This window comes from Pholis gunnellus (genome assembly GCF_910591455.1).
Source record: "Pholis gunnellus genome assembly, chromosome: 10".
NCBI lineage: Eukaryota > Metazoa > Chordata > Actinopteri > Perciformes > Pholidae > Pholis > Pholis gunnellus.
The window spans coordinates 18,406,461-18,426,707 of NC_136537.1; the positions used below are offsets into that span (position 1 = coordinate 18,406,461).

Here is a 20,247-nt window from a genome sequence, read left to right on the forward strand (position 1 = left end):
TGCAAACTATTTCGACACACTGTGTCCTCTAGTAACGTATTGTATGAAAGGAAAACTAAAAGAAAAATTTCGATTTAGAGACACTGACACAATGAATTAAAAAAGTCGAAAACTTTCCAGAACCATTTTCATCTTATCAGAATCCTCTCTAGGCTGCACTCCTACACACGCGCGCACTTTATCTTCCTGACCTCCTCCTCCTCCTCCTCTAATGGCTCCTCCTAACTGAAATGTGTATTTGGATGTGTTTCACAACTCCCGCCATCCCAATTAAGCTCAATTACACGGCAGCCATCAAAACGAAAGCTACCGTTCCTTTAAATCGTCACACCCTTTTTACATTTTTTTAAAGCAAGGAGGGAAAATACACGAAGATAAAAAGCTGGCGAAACCACAGTCACAAAATACACGCACACACACACACTGGAACGCAATCCGACACTCCCCTTCAACACACTGACTGACCAGTGCCGTCCAGCCGCCTGAAACGGAGAGCCTGCTTTGTGGATGTGTGCAGCCTTCTGGACTTGGTGGGAGGGGGAGAAGTTTCCCCAAAGACAAGCTGCTTGGATCACAGAGAGACGATGCCTTCCTTTTTCAGCCGAGTCTCACAAGCTGCTCAGTGGATTTGCTGATTTTCGAAATTAATTTCCTGCAAGTTATTCAACGGGACTGAGGGGATATTTTAAAGCAGAGGATGCTCCCACAGGTCATTCGGATTCTGTATGTCTTCGCTTTCTGCTTTTTCCAAGGAGGCTTTATCAGGTGAGGCGCACTAACATTTATTATTCTCATGTTTGTGCGAGTTTTTTCTCTCTCTTATTTTCTGCTTAACATCAACTTTTTAACCATCAGAGGCGACGCATTTACTTGCTGTTCACATCATCTGTCATTTCAGAGACTTTTGACTTGATTTGTATGCAGCTCTCTAGATAATTAGCCGATCTGTTGTTTGTTTTTTGTTGTTGAGACGAAACGGGACTAAGCTCCCTTCAACTAACTATCAATATATTAGGTGTTGCTGCCATTTAATAAAATGTAATTGAATGTAAAAACCCCTGTTATAAAGCGGTAGGCTATATGCGAGATGCGAGCGGAGGTGGGCATGATTTCATAAAATAACCAAGCATTTTACGCGTAGGCAAAACTGGAATCTCTCGTCACCAACTAAAAAAAAATGAATTTAAAAAAATCACAATACCATCGCATTTTATCATTACAGGACATGCAAATGTCGAAATAAGTCTACATGCAAACACTTCTTCATGAACATACGGCATCAGATATCAAACCTTGTTGTCTTAGTGCTTCGAGGAAATCTGTCCTGGTCGCAAACTACCTGTGGAATTCCCGCTCGTATTGCAGGACCGATTAATGGCTTTTTGAGGTTAAAGGATACCGTTAACACTCCAAGGTAAGAATAAGACGAATTTGCATGGCTGATGTTTTCAGAAACAATAAGAAAAGTGTTTGGCACATGTGCATTGAGGAGCCTTTTAATTATTGTAAGAAAAGGGGGCAAGCTCCAGTCGGTGTGTGTTCAGTGCGTCAGGGGACAAACAAAACAAAAACACGTCCCTCTCTCCCGTCTTTCCCTTCTTTGTTCTCTTAGTTGTCCTAAAACACACACCTCATGTCTCTCTCTCTCTCTCTCTCTCTCTCTCTCTCTCTCTCTCTCTCTCTCTCTCTCTCTCTCAATCTCTCTCTCTCTCTCCTCCCTCATTTGCTCACTCACATTATCCACCAGCAACCAGGCTGCCTCCTCTCTCTTCCTTCCTCCCTATATCCTTGGTGGCAAAAACTTTTATTTGCAGTGAACACTTTCCTTATTTCATGCCCTGCCAACCTCAGGTGGGAAGGAAAGGGAATTAAGATCTGCATAATCCTGGAGCGGAACAGAGCCGTGACTCCGTGAACCCAGGGGCGAGAAGAGCAGCTCTTAGCCTGGAGAGCAGTCAACTGACAGCACCTCCTCTCAGAAATTACATGCTCTCCTACTAGCCTGTCTGCTCGCCACGTAGGGAGGGAGCAAGAGAGGAAAGGAAGCGACCGAGGAGGAAGAGGAGGGCAGGTGTAAAAGAGGAATCTGATGGAGCTGTGGAGAGGTGGGGTGGAGAGATAGAGGGTGACAACGGGAATGGTGCAAACTGGGATGGAGAGAAACGTGAACAAGGAATTTATGTTGATCCAGTTAGCTGGAGGCTGCGTGGAGATTAGTAAAGTGGAGGACGGGGCCGCGAGATTGAGAGAAATGGTTAAAGGAAAGAGGAGATGAGATTGAGCGTTGAGGGGGGGGGCAGGCGGTGGGTGTCAGAGACAGGAAGCATAGTAAGAGATTTGAAAAAAAGATTGTCATGGAAAATAGTGAACAAGCTGGCTTATATGATAGGTTTTGGACTGGATGGTAACAAAGGGAAATGAAAGGGTGTCGTAAATTAAGTTCATATCATATTCTGAGAGGGTGGTGGCTGAGGGTTTGGAGATCTGTGTGTGTGTGTGTGTGTGTGTGTGTGTGAGAGAGCGAAAGAGACTGTTGTGTCTATGTTGTTGCTACACTTCTGGTCTGTTTGTCTTGAATGTTGGCAACCCAGAATCTGGTTTCCTGAACGTAATCGGCCATCCAATTTAGTAGCATGTGGGTTTTCTCAGCATATAATACAAAATTAAAGAGAGAGAGAGAGAATTTGAGGGGCAAAGTGGTCGCTTTACGGCCAAAGTTCTGGTTTCTTTCATTGGTTTACATTGCAATTCTCTCGGTTTCCCATGATGCATTAGTTTGGGAATGGGTATAGATCAGTGCTGATTTGCTAATTAACTTTTTGATACCTTGATACTTTACATTTAGAGATCTAACCATGTTTTTAAAGAAAAAAACAACAACAAAAGAAGCCAAAGTTCTGAAACGTTAAATGTTCATCACAAGCCAATATGGATGTTTTCAGTTTTTGGTGAAATTGCCCTCCAGGGCAGCAGGGGGCAAAAACATGGTTATGGTGGTGTCACTCACCGGATCTTTACAGTGCTACGCCCAGCACCAGATGAAGAAGTTTGTGCTCAGTTGGGGACTAGAAAGACAGTATCGTGTTGATTTGCAACCTCCTCCATCTGGTGTGGAGTGTCATTAACAAGCAGAAGTCAAGTCATGCTACTTGCATTTGTTCACAGCGGGGTTTTAAACAGCAGTTTGGATTTGTGTAAGTTTGATTTTGTTTCTGGTACACACTGCTGCCCTAAGAACTACACACTGAGAGGCTTTTGTTCACCGAAATGATCACACGTGCTGACTTCACCAGTATGTGACGATGACAATGGCAGACACTCGAATTGTGCAAAGGTTTTAAATAATGTGGATTGTGTGTGTACTCTCACAGGGCATGCAGGAACAATCTAACCTAAAACTTTGAACACTTAAATAACTACCATTTTGTCTCTTGTTTCTCCATGGATGCCCAATTAAGATGATGCATATGCCACTGAGATACTTCTAGTGTTTCTGTGCTTTGTTGAATAACTGAACATTTTTCAGCAAAACAATCATCTTTAAATGTCAAATTTCAGAATCATTGAGCAAATCCTTCTAGACTCTCCAGTTTGCACCGATGTCATAAAATCTGTGTCCATGGCTGAGAGCTCATTATTTTCAGTTTCAAATCCTAGTTTACTGTAAACTGTGGGGAACCGAGTCCTATTACAGCAGGAAGCAGAACAACTTCAAATGCATTGTTTTCTCAGAAAGTTTGTCAAATTTAAAATGATGAGCACTATTAAGGGTCCATACCTTTCATAATATACCAGTCATTTTGGCCTCGGTTTGAGATTTTTTTCAGCTACTGCACAGTTTAAAAATTGCAAGTCAAGCGAGTGTGAAGTGCAGGCAGAGGAAAACGTTGTGTGACTGGCACTGGTGTGAAGAGAAATGGATGATAACATTTTGTGCCAAATAATGTCCCTTAAGATAACACTCCTTGAACACAATTCACTTTTTTTTTTGAACACCAACTTCCAATTTAAAGGACTGCTGCGCAAATAGTTACAGGTTTAGTGGGATAGATGCAGAATATTATTTCTCAAAGGCTCATTATATGAGGTGCACATGTTGGATGTACTTGATGCTTGGAGCTCTTGTAATAAACAGTTGTTTAAGGGTAGAGTGGCTTTTCTTGAGGCCCGGTCACAGAGGCAATTCAATCTTTCATTCAACCAAGTAAAATAAATGAATCACTTAAAATGAGTGGATTCACTTGCAGGCAAAGTGACATAGAAATATGTTGCGTTAAGTTCAACTTTTGTTGACTTTGATGCACAAAGGTAAGGCGTCGACCAATAGCAAACTGACTTCAAAGCGCTGTCCTTTATAGGAATGCTGAACGGAAGAATTCAAAACTGGGGGAAGCTATTGCTTCTTATTAGCTGTGTTTCACCATCCACTTTAATGGAATAAACTATAAAGTTAGAGCATAAAGTGCTCAAAAAAAGTTGACCTAAAAGTTGATTCAAATCTCTCGCTCATGCAAACTTTCTTTAAAAGAGCACCGAGCAGCAAGTTCTCGCTCCCGTCCATCAACATCACATCCTCCATCAAGCATGGCTAGCTGGAAACAGATCTCGGGACGGAGATGTGTAAACAAAGGTGGAAAATGAGACAGCTCAGATTAAAACCACCTCCTGATTGTAAACGGACAAAACACTCAAATTATTGTTCATTTTTGCACTTTTGGCAAAATAGATTGTACGTTGCACAGAAGGCCAATTATCATCTGGCAACGCTGTTCGGTTTAGTGAAAATAGTTCCAACATACAACTGCTCACATAGAGGTCTGTGGATTACCTTGAGTAACCTGAGGTTCAGCGCCTACTGTGTGAATGCGTAAATGAACAGATCTATGACATCACTGCTACATCTAGAGCACAATAGATCTGATTATAATGACATGTGTACATTCCTTTAAATTAATGTGTTGCTCTGATGTATTCTTAATCTTTCAGCTGCAACCCCAGTGATGTGAAACGGACTTGGGAGCAAATCAAAAATAAATATAAAAACATGATGCTAGGCAGGTTTCCTTCCATAACTTATAATTAACCCACATCGCACTTTAAAGTAACCTGAGCTAAGTAACGCTGCATCCAGTCTGTGACTGTAAGACACGACTCAAGAAGCCGACACACGTAAGCGAATACATGATATGAATATATGTTGAGAGAATATATACTTCTTTTATTTGCTTTTTTACACCGCCGGGGTTGCAGCTTAAAATAAGGCTAAAATATTATCACACACGCCATAGGAATAGATCTGCAACACATTCATTTACCGGAATTCACCCATGTAATTATAGTCATATGGTGTTCTAGATGAGACAGTGATATTACAAATCTGTTCATTTACGCGTTCACACATTCAACGATTCATTGCCAGCTGTCTTTTTTGCATGCGTTTGTTTAAACTGTGTTACTTTTAGTTTCGATTATAACTTTAACTTCTTTGTATTTGTATAATATTAATTTACGATCCACGTACCCAGCTTCGATTGGTCAGTAGACGGTGGTTTTATTCGAGTTGATCTCTTATCTTGAACATTACCTGCTATACGGAGCAGGTTAGGTGTTCAGCATAAGTAACCATGCCAATCTATCTTGTTAAGAAGTAAACCTCCATCAGGGAACTGAAAACCCAGAGTTAACCCTGAAGTTACCTCGCTAACCCCAAAATCTGCTTTGTGGTACAGGCCCCTGGTCAGGATTTCTGGAAAGGTTTTTAAACCTCACATTCAAATGACTTGTGTTTTCCTTTGAGGCTTCTAAGTAACACCTGTTAACAGCAGAAAAATAACGCTCAAAGTAAACACTCTGGACTGGTTAAATTGTGTTTACTTCTTTCCAAACTTCAAAAGCTCCGTTTTTGGTCGAGGAAACAATCTTTCTGTGATAGCTTTTAATTAAATTCTGATTGTACTCCCAGCTGGTATGGAAGTATCTGCAACAGCGAAGTAATATCTGGAGGCTAGTAAACAGTAGTGAGAAAAGGAAAGCAATGATTGTGTGCCTTCATTTCAAATGTTTCACAACCAACAAAGAGTTGAAAATGTGGCTTCTCCCTTTCCCTTTCCACCTGTTCATTTGATTGGCGGTAATTTTGGTTTTAGTCGACTAAGTTCTCTTGAGCTGACACGTCAGGTTTCTTTTTGCTTTATGCATGATTAATGACATTTCCAAGAATCTTTTTGGTAAACACAAGATTTAAAGCGATGCCTTTGTGCGATTCTTTTTGGAGAAACTGAGTCGTTTAGTTGACAGGTGTTAGGCGACTAAGCATTTCTTTGGTCAAGGACAGCCCTTAAAAAAAATAAAAACTTGCAAAAAAAGCAGCTTTGACATCACATGCAGTGATTAATCTTATTTTTAGTAAAGTATCAACTGAATGTTACTGAGATGTCACCTTGAGTTCGACTGTCACAAACACTTTTAAGGCTCTCGTATCCTTCCCAAAAAAACAAATCCCCGCGTACTTGGCTGACACAGAGTAGAGCAGCAAGGAGTGCTGACGAAAAGGAAGCGTGGAAGGAGGACAGATGGGATGTTTACGTGAGTTAATGACTAAAAAATGAGAGACAAGCTGGAGACAAGAGTCGAACAGACGGTTTGCTCTCCACTTCCAGCGCCACCATGAAGAATAGTGGTATACTTAGTAATGAAATATGAAGACTAGGGATACAAAGATTATTGAAAAGATAATTAAAGAGTTGTGCTGCTAAGCTTTAAATTCCATTGACGATATGTCGGAAACGTAATTGTAGTTTGTCAAAAAACAGACTTCAAACAAGTCATTATTTATTATGCTTGTTCTCAGAGGAATATTTGGATTTGTTTATTCTACAACTGGTTTAATTTTCCACAGTAAAATTCACTGAGACACTCGCTTTAAGCAAAACTAACTAACCTCCCTGCTATTTATTTTTCATGAGAAACTTTTTATTAAAAAATAGGGAGTTGAGGACCACACATACTTGGCCACACAGTCGAATCTTCAATCCCTGACAAGAAAGCAATGTCTGCTACAGATCTGCTCATAGCTTCAGTGGACATTAGATTTGTGTTTTTGATATAACGGTGGAGGTGACAGCCTACTGATGGCGCCTTCAGTGTCAAGCTGACACCTTGGGTTGAGAGATGTGACTGACGTTTGCTTCCCATTTCAATCAAAAGGCATATTACCTTTCCCTTTTTCTGTTGTATAAAATGTGCACAACAACCTCCTTTGACATCTTAAAACTGTTATTTTCACAGAGATATGGATGCTGGAGGATTGGTTGTTTCAGGGTGTATATCCCCTTAAATATGCCAATCATATGTTCTCTTATTAAGAGTCACACCATGAGTTTAAAAGTCATAGTCATATACATCTTACAAAAATATTATTTTTCAACATGTAAGAGAAATGGGTGTCCCTCCAAGCCTTTTCCTTGCCCGCTCTAAACTATGTGTTTGTTACATGCCTCTGCTGCCAGCCGAAATCAAGACCGCAAGCCACTGAATAATAAATGCATCGTGAAGTGTAGCTGATGGGCATTAGCTCAGGGTAAACTTTTAATCCCCACAGATATGTAGCCAGCTAATGCTAAGTTGGAAGAGCATTAAACGGCAACATTCTCCGTTGGTCAGGCAGCGAACCACAAAGAAAAATAACCCTTTCAGGCATTTGTTTACACAGAGGTTAAAATCAAATGGGTTTTGTGCTTTCTACACATCACTCCCTTCACACATATGCAGGAGAAAAAGTTATGCCAGAGGTAAAAGAAAGCATTGAGTTTAATTTGCACCTCATCGCCACACATTGTTGGAGCCTGCAAACTGCAAGTAGATGTAAACCAAGATAAAGTGAAGAATTTGGATAAGGAATATAAATTACAGATACTTTAATCAATATGTTCATATTAATAATGAATTAACTGCCCATGTATAATGTGAAAGGGGCTGCTCAAAGTGACAAATCAAAGAGAAATATCACCCGACTCTGCATATCCCCACAACTCTTTGGATCTTTTTAGCATTTTTCAGCTCATAGGTCTGGTTATATAACTCGTAACTTTATTGTTCACTTCCACCAGCATAGTTTTCAGCCGAAGGCAGCTGTTTCCAGTGAAAAAGCTCTTCTCAAACCACTGCATACCACTTGTCCTGCATTAAAGAGCAGGGAGCCAAAAATAGTGACTAGCTGGTGACCATAGTGGAGCATGTAAAGTGCCAGACGTTTCCCTCAGAAGGCATTGGTGACCAAAACAAAGCTATAACTCTGAACATTCAATCATGTCAGTTTAAATGTCTGCTCCTCACATGGCTTTAATACTTCAAACACAACAAATGATGTTGTGTGCATAGGCTTTGGATTTGACAAGCTTTCAGCTGAATGTACATGGACACATGTTGGTGTCCCATACCACAGCTTTTATATTAGCACTGTTATCACTACTGACAATGGTCAATGAAGAGGAATACCAGGCAGATGGAAGCACTGTACATGTGCAGGTTTCAGGGGCCTTCGCTGTGGTTACAAAGAACACAGTTGTACATAAACATCGTTCACTCTGGCACAGATAAAACCACGGCAGTGTGTGAGTCAATGTATCTAGGTAAGTACATATGTGATACAGTGGTAAGGTTAATGCAATTAAGTGGACATTTCCACTCTTCTTCAGATTAAAATGGCCACTTTTTGACTAGCGCAGCACTTTGGCTCTGAGGTTCACTGCTGTAGGTCATTGTGTTCTCTGCAATTAGAAACGAATGAAGTGGGGGGCCATTATGAAACCCTCCATCATGTCATTATGTCGGACCATACAGGCAATGCTGATTAAACTTCACCTTCAGGGTGAAAGAAAAGTCGGTCCTACCTGACCTCATAATATATGGTTGGACAAAAAGAAACATTGGGCAGTGGAGTCAAACTGAAGCTCTGATTTGTAATTGAATCAAAATGGAACCATTTACTGAACCATTAACAATGACCATGCTGCATTGCATCACTATAATTACAGAGGCCTGTAATTTACCAGCCAAATACTGCAGGATAACGCTAAGAGGAGTAGAGCATACTGCACATCTTAATTCTGATCTTAAAGTACAATTTAAACCTCAACAAAACCCATTGGCTTTAATTTTGACAATTTCGGCTTATTTGTAAGAAATCTAAAACTCGTCCTAAATTGACCTGAAATAACTTTTTGCATTTCAACCAATAATTGGTTGATTCACTTTTCTTTGATGGAACACAACTAGAAAGTGGAAATAATGTAAATTTTGTAGAATCTGTAGAATCTAAATAAAGAAAATAAATTGCAGCCTGAGAATATGATATTGTTTCATCAACTGTTTCCCCCTACAGGTCAGGAAAATAATTATTTCACAGCCGATATTGGAAATACTAGATCAGACACTAGATCAGACACTTGACACTTATTATAGTCACTGAAGAGCATTCCTATGACTGTATTCTAACATCTCACTGATTTAAAAAAAAGCCTACACACACCGTCATCCTCTTTGAGAAGGCACACAGTAGCACCCAGGTCACTCATATAAGGAAATAGGCCGAGCTGCAGTGAAAATAAAAGCCAAAACAAACAAATCGCCCCTCTTCCTCTATTTTACTCCAGCCGAGGTCACGCATGACCAGTGAAGCAGAATTTGTCAGGCGGTAAAGGGGGTCGAGAGGGTTGTTGAGGGGGATTACAGCTGTGTTCGTAAGATAACACAATGGCAGTAAGGGGGTCTCTCTTCTCCAGGAGCATGAAATGAGAGTGGTCCATGTTGGGATACAATGCAGAAGTCTTCGTAATAATCTACATACTGAATGTATTACTTTCTGTTGTTAGGGCACACAACTCTTACACACCAAATCACATGCCCAAGCCCCACAGTTTCAACCTCAGTAAGAAAACAAATGCATTTATGTCCATGGGTTGCTCTGTGTATGAGGCAGAGTATACCATTGACTGTTTACCTTGTTGACATTCAGCTCTTTCTGCTGTAACAGCAAGATATCCAATAGGGTGTCCAATAATCACTTTCCAAAGAAATAGCTCTGTATTGATGGTTGGAGGTGTCCATTACCTGACACTTTGTGATATAAGTGGGCTGTTTTTCTGCAGGTGTCTGTCTTTTATACACCGTGCAAAGCTGCTTCAAGGGTAACACAGATCATGTACTTCCACAAATCCCTTGTGCTCTGACCTCTGGATCGCTGGCAGACGTTTCTCCCCACATTAGTGAGATGACTAGATGTCCTTGACAGGTGAAGTCCTGTATTGATGATATCATAGTGTGCTCAAGTTAAAAAAAAAAAAAACTGACATTGGACGAACAAAGAGGAGAACACAACAGTTTTGAGTTTTGACAGCTGTTGTTGCAAAGCCCAAGGAAATTGGGGTTGCAGTGGTGGACAGCTTCACAGAGAGAAACATTTTGAATTACTCTACCAAGGATCTTTTATCATAATAATAACATTGCTCTAGAGAAAACCCTCAAGTGTAAAATATTTGACATTCTACCTCCTCACAGTTTCATCACTTACCGTCTGTCATTGAAAAAAAAAAAAAGAAATCACTGTCTTTGTTTACTCCTAGAACTGAGAAAGAGATAATTAAGCCACACTCTGGACAAAGACCATTTAATCTCTCTTTAGTGCTGTTAAATCAATGTTGTCACCCTAGTGAGCGTATTCATTTACAGCACCGATTGTTGACAGGAAGTTTGAGAGTTTGAGACAAGAAATAGTCTGTCATTGTAAAAAAAAAAAGAAAAAAAAAAAGGATTTTGAGTTCTTGCTGCTGTGCTGTTATATTGCAAGTGCTGTGTATGTAATTTAGTAGCCAGTTATGAACACGGTTCAACACATACAGCATACATCCCTTGTTTTGCACCTCATTTAAGTTAGTGGATGGAAATGGAGTACTAGACACATTACTAGTATGGCAGGCTACTCTGAAAGTAGTCTGAGCCATATTCATCTCTATTAGATCTTATCCTGAGCATTTAATTAACTCTTCCCCCTTTCCTTGATTCAATCAATGGCCTGCCAGGCTTTTGTCTTCCCCTGAAAGGACAGATTCATGTTAGTTGGGCTGATAATCATCAAATTCACTCATTGTATTTATTAACAGTAACATTTAGAAATAAAAAGTGATATTTATATTTTATCGCCGAACTCAAGGGAGTAAAGGCTTATATAATTAATAATTAACTCTGCATGTTAATTCTGCCAATCTAGAATATTCATAGCTTATTTTTACTGTTAAATATTAAAATATGTTCTCATACATGCTCTTGATTTTGCAAGGGTGAATGTAATGTAAAGGGTTTTTTGCACCTTTATTTTTTAGGTAAAAACAGGATTCTTTCAATTTATTGAAAAAGTACAGTGTTTTAGTGTCAACATTTTCACCATGGGTGCCTAGTTACAGTCAAAAGTAATGGGCGCAGCATTAATATAGGGCATGGGGAGGTTTGGCAGGAAACATTTTAATTTAATTAACACCTCAAAGTACCATTTACCTCAATATTCGGCCTTTACTCATGAACAATAAAACTGCTCCCTCACTATAAAGCTCAGTTTATGTTGCACTATATATTATAAATATTTGTGTTCTCCTTTAGTAACGGCATTGTTTTCTTGCCAGACACTCCTCTATGAATAGCTTTAACGGAATAGAGGACTTCTTGGGATTTTCTGTAAAATAAAAGCGGTTTTAGTTTTTGGCAAAAAGCTTAAAAACACTAAATTACAACCGCAGCACACTTTTTGAACCATGTCCTGCCTCCTGCACCCTTCATCTAAAACTAAACGTTGTCAGTATTTCTAGTGGGTGAGAACGCGTCTCACACATGTACCATACGGCAACTCCGAATGACCGTACCTGATTCTCCAGACATTCACAGGAGAAAACGTCTTGGGTAAGGACAGGAAATGTAATTATTAATTCATAAACTACCTATGGTATTGCCAGATATAACTATTTTTTATCTAAATGTGTTCAAATGTTTCCAAACTAGCTAAACAGCAAAGTGAGGATGCAAAAAGCACACGATTGCTCTCCCCTGTGGGTATCCTCAGGCGCCATATGCCTATTACACCTTCCATAAAAGTACGTTTTCACCCACAAAACCGTTGACACTTTACACTTAACTGTAGTTGATAAGCAACTTGGTGAAGTTCAACTGATTTTGTACATATTGTTTCTGCTTCATCCAAGATATATCAAAGAAACAGAAGCCAGTGGCTATAAACAACAAAAAACTGTTGAAATGGTCATTTCAAGGTAATTCTAATAGTTCAATGCCCTGGTCTTTGATGTCCTGAATTGTAAATAGTGAGGTTTTCATATATTTTTTTATTATAAAGCAGGTCTAAGTGCCATATTGTGAAAGTATTGAAAGCATATACACATGGTCTAATAGAAACCAGAGATACAAGTATGAACCAGTAAATTATCCGACGTCACATTTTGAAGTCACATTGACATTCAGTAAAAATTATAGACATCACAGTCAAGGAGAATGTGTTCTGCCATTTTATTAGGCTCTTTGGAGGACACAACTTGATGTTCGAGAGACGTGATTTTATCGTGTGTGTTTTTTTTGGGGCTGGTGACGCACACACTGTTTGTCATGCATGGCCATACTTTGTTTCCATGTTATCTCAGGCCACACTGGACTCAGAGCTTCCTAGCCATCCATAATAGAGCTGGAGACGCATCTTTTTATCATGTTAAACAGACGCTGTGTGAGTCGTGAACGTATTCTCTCTTGCACTTTGGTGCTCGACCACTGAGACCCTCTCCATTTGTCTGTGTTACCACAAGACGCCCACATTGTTTCCTGAAAGAGTGTGTCAAATCCTGTGGTTCTCTTGGGATGAGAGATGTTTGCTTTTCAATAAATGGGTGGTACGCTCGATAAATCTGTTGATGACAACCATTTATGCTGTCGTTATTAATTCCACCAGTAATTCCTGAAACAGTTTAAATATGTTTTTAATCTTTGTACTATGCGTCTGCAGTGTAGGACACAACCTGGGAGGATTTTCTTCTCTCTTGTATAATCTCCTGTACAATGAAGGGGTTATTAGTGGAGCAATATCATTTGGAAGTGTGTGTGGAGGGATGTGGAACTGTATCTCAATCCCTATGTGTGTGTGTAAGATTTGTGAATGTGTATATGATTCTGCAAATGTGTGTTCAAGTTATACACACGTAAAATAATCAGAAAATAGCGACTCCGTTGAGTTTGAGGTGAGAATATTTTTTTCAACTGCTATTTTACAAGATCGAGTATAAATTTTAATATCTTGTGGGTCAACATTACATTCATTCAGTTCAAAATATCAGGAAACGCTTTAATGTGCCTCGGATTGCAAATAACTTCTGTTTTACTTAAATATGTAGGTGCTAGGAAGCGGGAAAAACTCTGACGTAATCTTTCTAGCTACTTTGATGTTTACAGGTTTTGATTTACCTTTTCATAAAACATTTGATGATTTAGGCAAATGGAATTTTGTCGTTATTAGAGCCGACAGTTACCAATTAATGCTTTTTTCTTCCTGAATGCTTCTCATTCTTTCAATAATTACAAAAAAACAGCATGAGATTGTCACAGTAGGAAACGGAGAACAGTGCATAATAATGACAAATACATGACAAAGTGAGTAAATGCATTCATCTTCTGCTCAGCAAAGATGAATAAATTATTATTTACTGCCGCTTTATACTGCCTTGTACAATAAACTTCATTTTGGGATATGGGGTTATGCTCAGTTGCAATAACAATCATCTTTAATAAAGAACCTGACAATTGCCTTAAAAACTGCGACAATACAAACCATCGTTACAGAAAATTTCATGACACATCCGTTTGTGGTCGGAAATCGACCAAAATAATTACAGAAAACCCAAAATGTGAAGTCAAAGTTCCCATCAAAAGGTAAAAAACAACCTCTACCTTTAGACATGGTGGCGTTCTACGTTAGCAGCATGAGTGAAATAAGAAACAAGCATTTGACAAAGCATTGTTAGTCTACTTCGCTTATGGGTGTGATTCAGAAAATCCCTGGTAGACCCAGCTCCATGGTGGCTTTGTCATGACTCTGTTTGTTCCAGCCAGCAGTTTGATCAAGTGAAATAGGCCAGCGGCAATGCCTGCAACTTCCTTCGTCCTTGCTGTCATGTCCAAAAATATGGGTCATGTAGAGTGCAGTGGCTGCCTTGGTGTGCGTGTGTCTAATGTGTGTTTCTGTGAAAACCATTTGCTGTATGACAATTTGCTGTACGACTCCTGAGCTGCAACATCACTTCACTATACAGATTGACAGTAAAGCCCCAGTAGCTTTTATTCCTTGGTTTAAGGCACAGGTGGACCATAACTGGGGCCAAGCTCACGCTGACTCACCCGCTGGCCCTTGGCTTTCTCATTGCTCTCTTTTATTGCAGTAACTGCTGTGGTGCCATGGTCCCTGGGGCAAAATGAGAAGGCCACCAAACCCTATTTCCTCCATAAGCAGCCACCGTTAGCAGTTAATAACTGTACTGGAGTAGCCAGAAGAAAGTCAGAACTGTGGAAGACTAACCCTATATAAAAAGGGAAAACACAGTTGCATAAACCGCTCAAAGCAGCTAGCAAATGGCTAATAGAAGAAAAAGATTATGGCAGTTGGAAATGACTTGCAGGTAACAGGAAAAACAAACATATGCTATCAAAGGATGTGATTTATACAGCGACTGATGGGATCTGAGACCTCTATCCATATTCATATAGGTGCATTTAGCAAATGGAAGACATTAATCATCACAGCAGTCTGAGGCTTCTAATTACATGTTCACTGTACACAGATTGTTGACTACTTCTGTAGGAATCCAGCTGGAGAGATTTCCCAGGGGACATGTGGACACACAGCTGATGACACCCTCTTTTTATACACTAAAACCCCCCCCCCCCCCACACACACACAAACGATGAAGCGAAGTGCTTCATTATGCCATGCAATGACCATCCCAGTTTGGTTGCATCGAAAAATACAATTCCCTGCATTTCATTACCTCGTCTACAGTACGAGAAGATGGGAGAGACAAGTATCCCGCTTTGATCATGGTGTTCATACCTCCTGCATGTGAACACAAACATTCAGCTTACAGCACGATTCATAACGGCAGCATAAATTGGCATGCATACGATATGATAGCCTAAGAAAAGGCACAAGAAGTGTTGAATGTGCAGATGATGAAAAGATATATTTACATGCTTGGTTCTATTTGCATGAATCCAGATGTTCTGTATTTTGTGTTTGATCCAAGAGAACGAAATGGACAGTTATTGTAGCGTTTTACAGTGCCCAGCAACATGACAAAACAAACCTAAAGCTTATGTGGTGAGGAGCTGTGTGAGGATAAAGCCCCCATCTCAAGCCCCTAAGCAGACGCATCAAAGCAATCTTTTGCAGCCAGTATAGTCCCTTCTCTCTATCAGAAATCCTGCTAGCTATGTTTCACAGAGAGTGACAGGAGGCAATACGTGCTGATGTCAGATCTTTGACGTGGAAAAGGTGGCCTGAATACAGAGAGGCTTGGAGAGACATCTGGAAGATGGGTAGGTCTGAGGACACTCTATACTAGATTTATCTCCCTTTAGGGGAAAGGTCAGCTCCTCGGGTTTTTACAGAGATTGCCATTTAAACTGTGACTGTTGGAAACCATTTGTTTGTTTGATTTAGCTTTGGGGAGCGCTAACAGGAGGTAAACGCTGAACACTTCATATGCAGTTAAATACATATTTCTCCCTTAAAGATTAATGCTAATGGCCAGTTGGAAAGGTTTGTCATTTCAACGGTCTTGGCTTAGTCACCATTGATTCAAATGTCACTGATGATTGTAGGTTTAAAATAAGAATGTATGCATGTGTAGCACACATTTAACAGGAACAGAAGGACTAAGCAAAAGAACTCTGAGGCTAGTAGCCAACCGAGCAGGATTTTCTCACTGTTTGTAGTCCTACCAGCGAAAAGTAATAGGGTTTTACACAAGTTATTGTGTAAAACCCTATCTATATCAAAAATACAACTTTTACCGAGGAGACTGACATTTGTGTCCTGTGTGAAACCCAGAAGTCAACTCTAACTTAGTTATGTAAGTTCCGTACTTAGGTAACACTACTTCCTTAGTTATTTTAACCCAAACTTCGATCTTTTCATTAACCTAACCAAGTAGTGTTGTCTAAACACTGCAGGGGCTTGCAGAGGTGCACCTATTGCTTGGTTTAAAAGTGAGTTAAATTCACAATGAATGGCATGTGGTTTATGGGGCATAAAGAGGAGCACTGAGGAACATCCACTAAAGGCTCCATTTACATGGCTTCCAAGGATTGAGGTACAATGAAACTAAAAGGACACACACTAAAGCACACAACCACCCGGCAGTGGCAATCTCAGATCAATATATAGGAGGCTAACATTACACTACTACAATCTTAGTATCTAAAGACAGACAGCATACAGTGAGCTCTCGTGGATCTGATATTGCTAATTGCGTCTATTAGAAATTGAAATTCAGTTCCTCATATTACCAAACTTATTAGATGAGCATAAAAAGTAATATTTCCTAGATTAAGTGAGTGGGCTGAACAATTAATTTTGTTGTGACATTTTGAAAGCAGATGTAGCAATTAGGAGTTGGAGAAAGCTTAGTACCATTTTCTTCAGTTTTAATCACACTGTGTTCAGAAACCCAGCAGATAGAAAAATGAAATCACAAAGAGAAGGAATACTATATTTCACATTAAGTAGAATTTTAAGTCACTAGACTGGAATATGTGATCAGAGCCGGAGATTAGTTAAGGTTGCATAGGGGAAAACCTAGGGTGGTAGCTCAGTGTAGTAGAAACAGGCCATCATGAGCATACATCTGTCATCAAGCCGGAGCTCATTGTGCCCTTGTCATTACTGTGGCACAAGCCTAGGAACATAATTTCTGCTGGGTACTCCGGAGATGTCAAGACTCACTCCCGCAAGATTAAAGATTGCATTACAAATTAGAATGCATGAGCAATGGCACGGAGTTGTGACTTAGTCTGTGTTAGCATGGATTAATCTGAATCATTAAACCCTGGGGTTTGCATTGAGAAAGCTAAATATACCTTAACACAAAGGAGATTCTACCATTAGCATTGGCTCATGGCTGAACTAATTAGGCTTTACTCCAAAACAAAAGATCAAAGATAACACAGAGGAGAATAGAAATAGTTCAAAGATGGGGGTGGTATTAAAAGCAAGCCCAGTAAACACCACAATATCTAAAGGGAATGAGTCTTCTGCCACTATTTAAAGTATCATTAATCCGCCAACTATCTTTGTTCCTCTGTTCCGTGAGCTGTCTAACCCTGTGATCCACACATAAACTGATGTGGCCTGAAATAGCCTTCCTCTGTACCATAGACCTCCATTGTTGTCCACAAACTATTAAAAATACATTAATGAGCCACACCGTTGCACTGGCTGACATCTTCCCTCATTACGATGAACATGGGTGCTGTAATTTATTTTGAATCGATTCCACACACGCCGCACTGGAGCCATAAATACTTGCAAGCACACTGAACCTGCAGCTGGAAATTGTCCCCTTATTATTTACTTATTAATGAGTAACATTGGCTGAAAATTGCTAACCTGACCCACCAGACGGTTTGTTACACAGAACCATCAGAGAAACTGTCATTGGAAACTATTTGGAATAGGGCATGCTGTTTCAAAAACAAACTTGGCAGGTGATTGGATGAACCAACTGTCAATCAAACTGTTGGAAAAGCCAGTGGACGAGTAATCTTCAAACAATTATGAGACCGATTTATTGACAAAAACTAAAAATACAGAATGGCAGCAGCCTCATCTTTAAAAAAAAAGCAGCAAAACAGATTGTAGCCCGTTATTTAACTGTAAGCAGTCGCCTTTATCAACAGTTTTTTTGCTCGTCAACCTCCTCCTGCATAATGATAGATATTGCTCTTCAGAGGTGGGCCATATGCAAAAATGAACTGTCTGAAAGATTCAGGAGTAATTTCAAATCCATCATCTTAGATCTGATCTACTGTAGATTGAATATGCATGGATGCCCTGTAGGCTTCTCCCATGACATTGTAAAACCACGGAACAATTTCCAGTCATCTGCCTTGCAAAGGAGACCCCTTTACTGAATACCTCACGCACACATCATTTCACCTCGGCCTTACTAAACTCTGGCTTATGTTGACATACAGAAAGTGTATTGTAGTGCAGTATGTATTTTGTCACAGAGTTCTACATTCTGACTGCATCTATGTTGGGTTGTTTAATTATGTTTTCGATCCTGACAAAGTCTGAAGTTGTGATCCATGTCTCCACCATGTGGTTTGCTAGTTGATGTTAACCAGGCTCAGTAAAAGGTTTCTACTGTAGGAAGCTCTGTCTGTATCTATGTTTCCACACCTAGAGGTTTCACTGTGCAGGAGTGGCAGTCATCATGTCATTGAAGATAAATGTGCAAGGTTAAATTGCAGTGTGTTCCAAATCCCATTCCCAGATGAGCCGATTGATCAAAAAGGGGATAGTAGTAGCTATCGGCCATCACGCACAGGTCATTAAAGACGAAAAGATGACATGTCGATGTATTATTGGGAAGAATTCTGTGGTTGAATGTACTTTAATAAAAGCCCTGTCAATGGCACGAGTCGTATGGTTTGATTGGCCTGGTAGAAAGTTGTGTTGATTGTCCAAAAGCCCTGCATTTAACCTCGAAGTGAGAACCCTTCTTTGAGAGCAATACGTTAGGCTCAAGTGAATGTCAAGGGCAATTGGACTAGTAGGAAATTAGAGCAATGTGCTTCAACAGGCGGCGAGAGCAGTTTTGTTCCGTTTCACATTATGCTAATGACACTAAAAAGTTAGTATGTTCATGCATGGATGTCTAATGGGCATGATATCCCCCAGTGCTTCCTTGTGGGAAACCAGGGAACAGCCACACTGTGATATGATGTGCTTCGCTGATCACCGGCTTCTTAATGAAAAAACAATTAAAAGAATATATTTGCACTCCATGTGTAGAATCCCATCCCATCTAATTAGAAATCATTTTCATCGGTTACTGCCGAATTTGAGACTCTATGAGGTAAAACAAAATAAAATAACATACGGACAAAAATGCTTCTTGTTGTTTCTAAGTGAAAACCAATCAACCAGTCCTGTGGACTGCATATACATATACATATATATATATAGATTAACCTACATTTAAAGAAGCTATGCATTTATGTCCGTCCATATTTATACACTGAGGCTTTATTTTTTGCAGATGTAAAGAAATGTTGGTCTCATGCTGACCTCGCCTCCCAAACCCTCTCACCCCAGTCCATTTATGTCGTCATACATTTGAGCCTTATGTACTGCACACAGAATGACAGCTCCAGCTTCTTTTCTCTTGCTGTGTGTGGTTATATATTCCTTGTAACTAACTGATGCAGTACACTGGAAACGGGTACCAGTTACGCTACCTCTCATTCCTTGCCTGAGCTGACTGGTCACAGAATTTCAACGGTAGATATTATTAACAGGATTTTGTACTTTTCATTCCTTATTTGAAGCTTGTGAATAATCAGCAGCCACAATTGGTTTACAAGATCCATTTTCCCACTTTGCAGCTTTATGTTATAACAAAAACTCAACATGCATCTCAAAACAAGCTGCGACAACCAATCTGTCAGAATTATATCCATATAGGACGATTCTACATACACCTCTCTTTACTTAATGAGTTTGGATTAACACCTATTAAAAACCAGGTTTTTCACCACGATAAATGTTGAAGGAGCATATTTCTGTGATGAAAAATAGGAAAACAAGTCATCCATTGCCATGCATCCATGTTTGCAGGAAATTACTGCACAGCGTTTTCCTGAACCAGTGGTCATGTGTACACATACTTTGATTAAAATTAATGGCTGACTGAAATTTTTGCTTAAAGCCAGGTGGAGTGAAACGCTAATCAAATGAAAAGTAGCTCTTCAGATGAGTTGCTCATCCAGTTTCTTCCCGTGGTTGATCGGCTGACAGCACACTCCTGACAGGTTTGTCAGAACAGTGTTTGCCTCTCATAGCTGTCGACGGAGCACGGGATGATAAACAACTGCTATACAAACTCCATCCAGAATGGAAGAACTGAATATTTAATGTGGTTACTT

At 39.8% G+C, this 20,247-nt stretch overlaps 1 protein-coding gene across 1 annotated transcript in view; it reads left to right on the top strand.

Annotated features, from left to right (window-relative positions):
- The first annotated feature begins 404 nt into the window (after positions 1 to 404).
- Positions 405 to 20,247, top strand: part of glra4a (glycine receptor, alpha 4a) — a 44,909-nt gene continuing 25,066 nt past the window's right edge. The window contains exon 1 of the mRNA XM_079167955.1: positions 405 to 765. Coding sequence (XP_079024081.1) covers positions 698 to 765 — 68 coding nt within the window. The 5' untranslated portion in view covers positions 405 to 697. The remainder of the gene's footprint in view (positions 766 to 20,247) is intronic.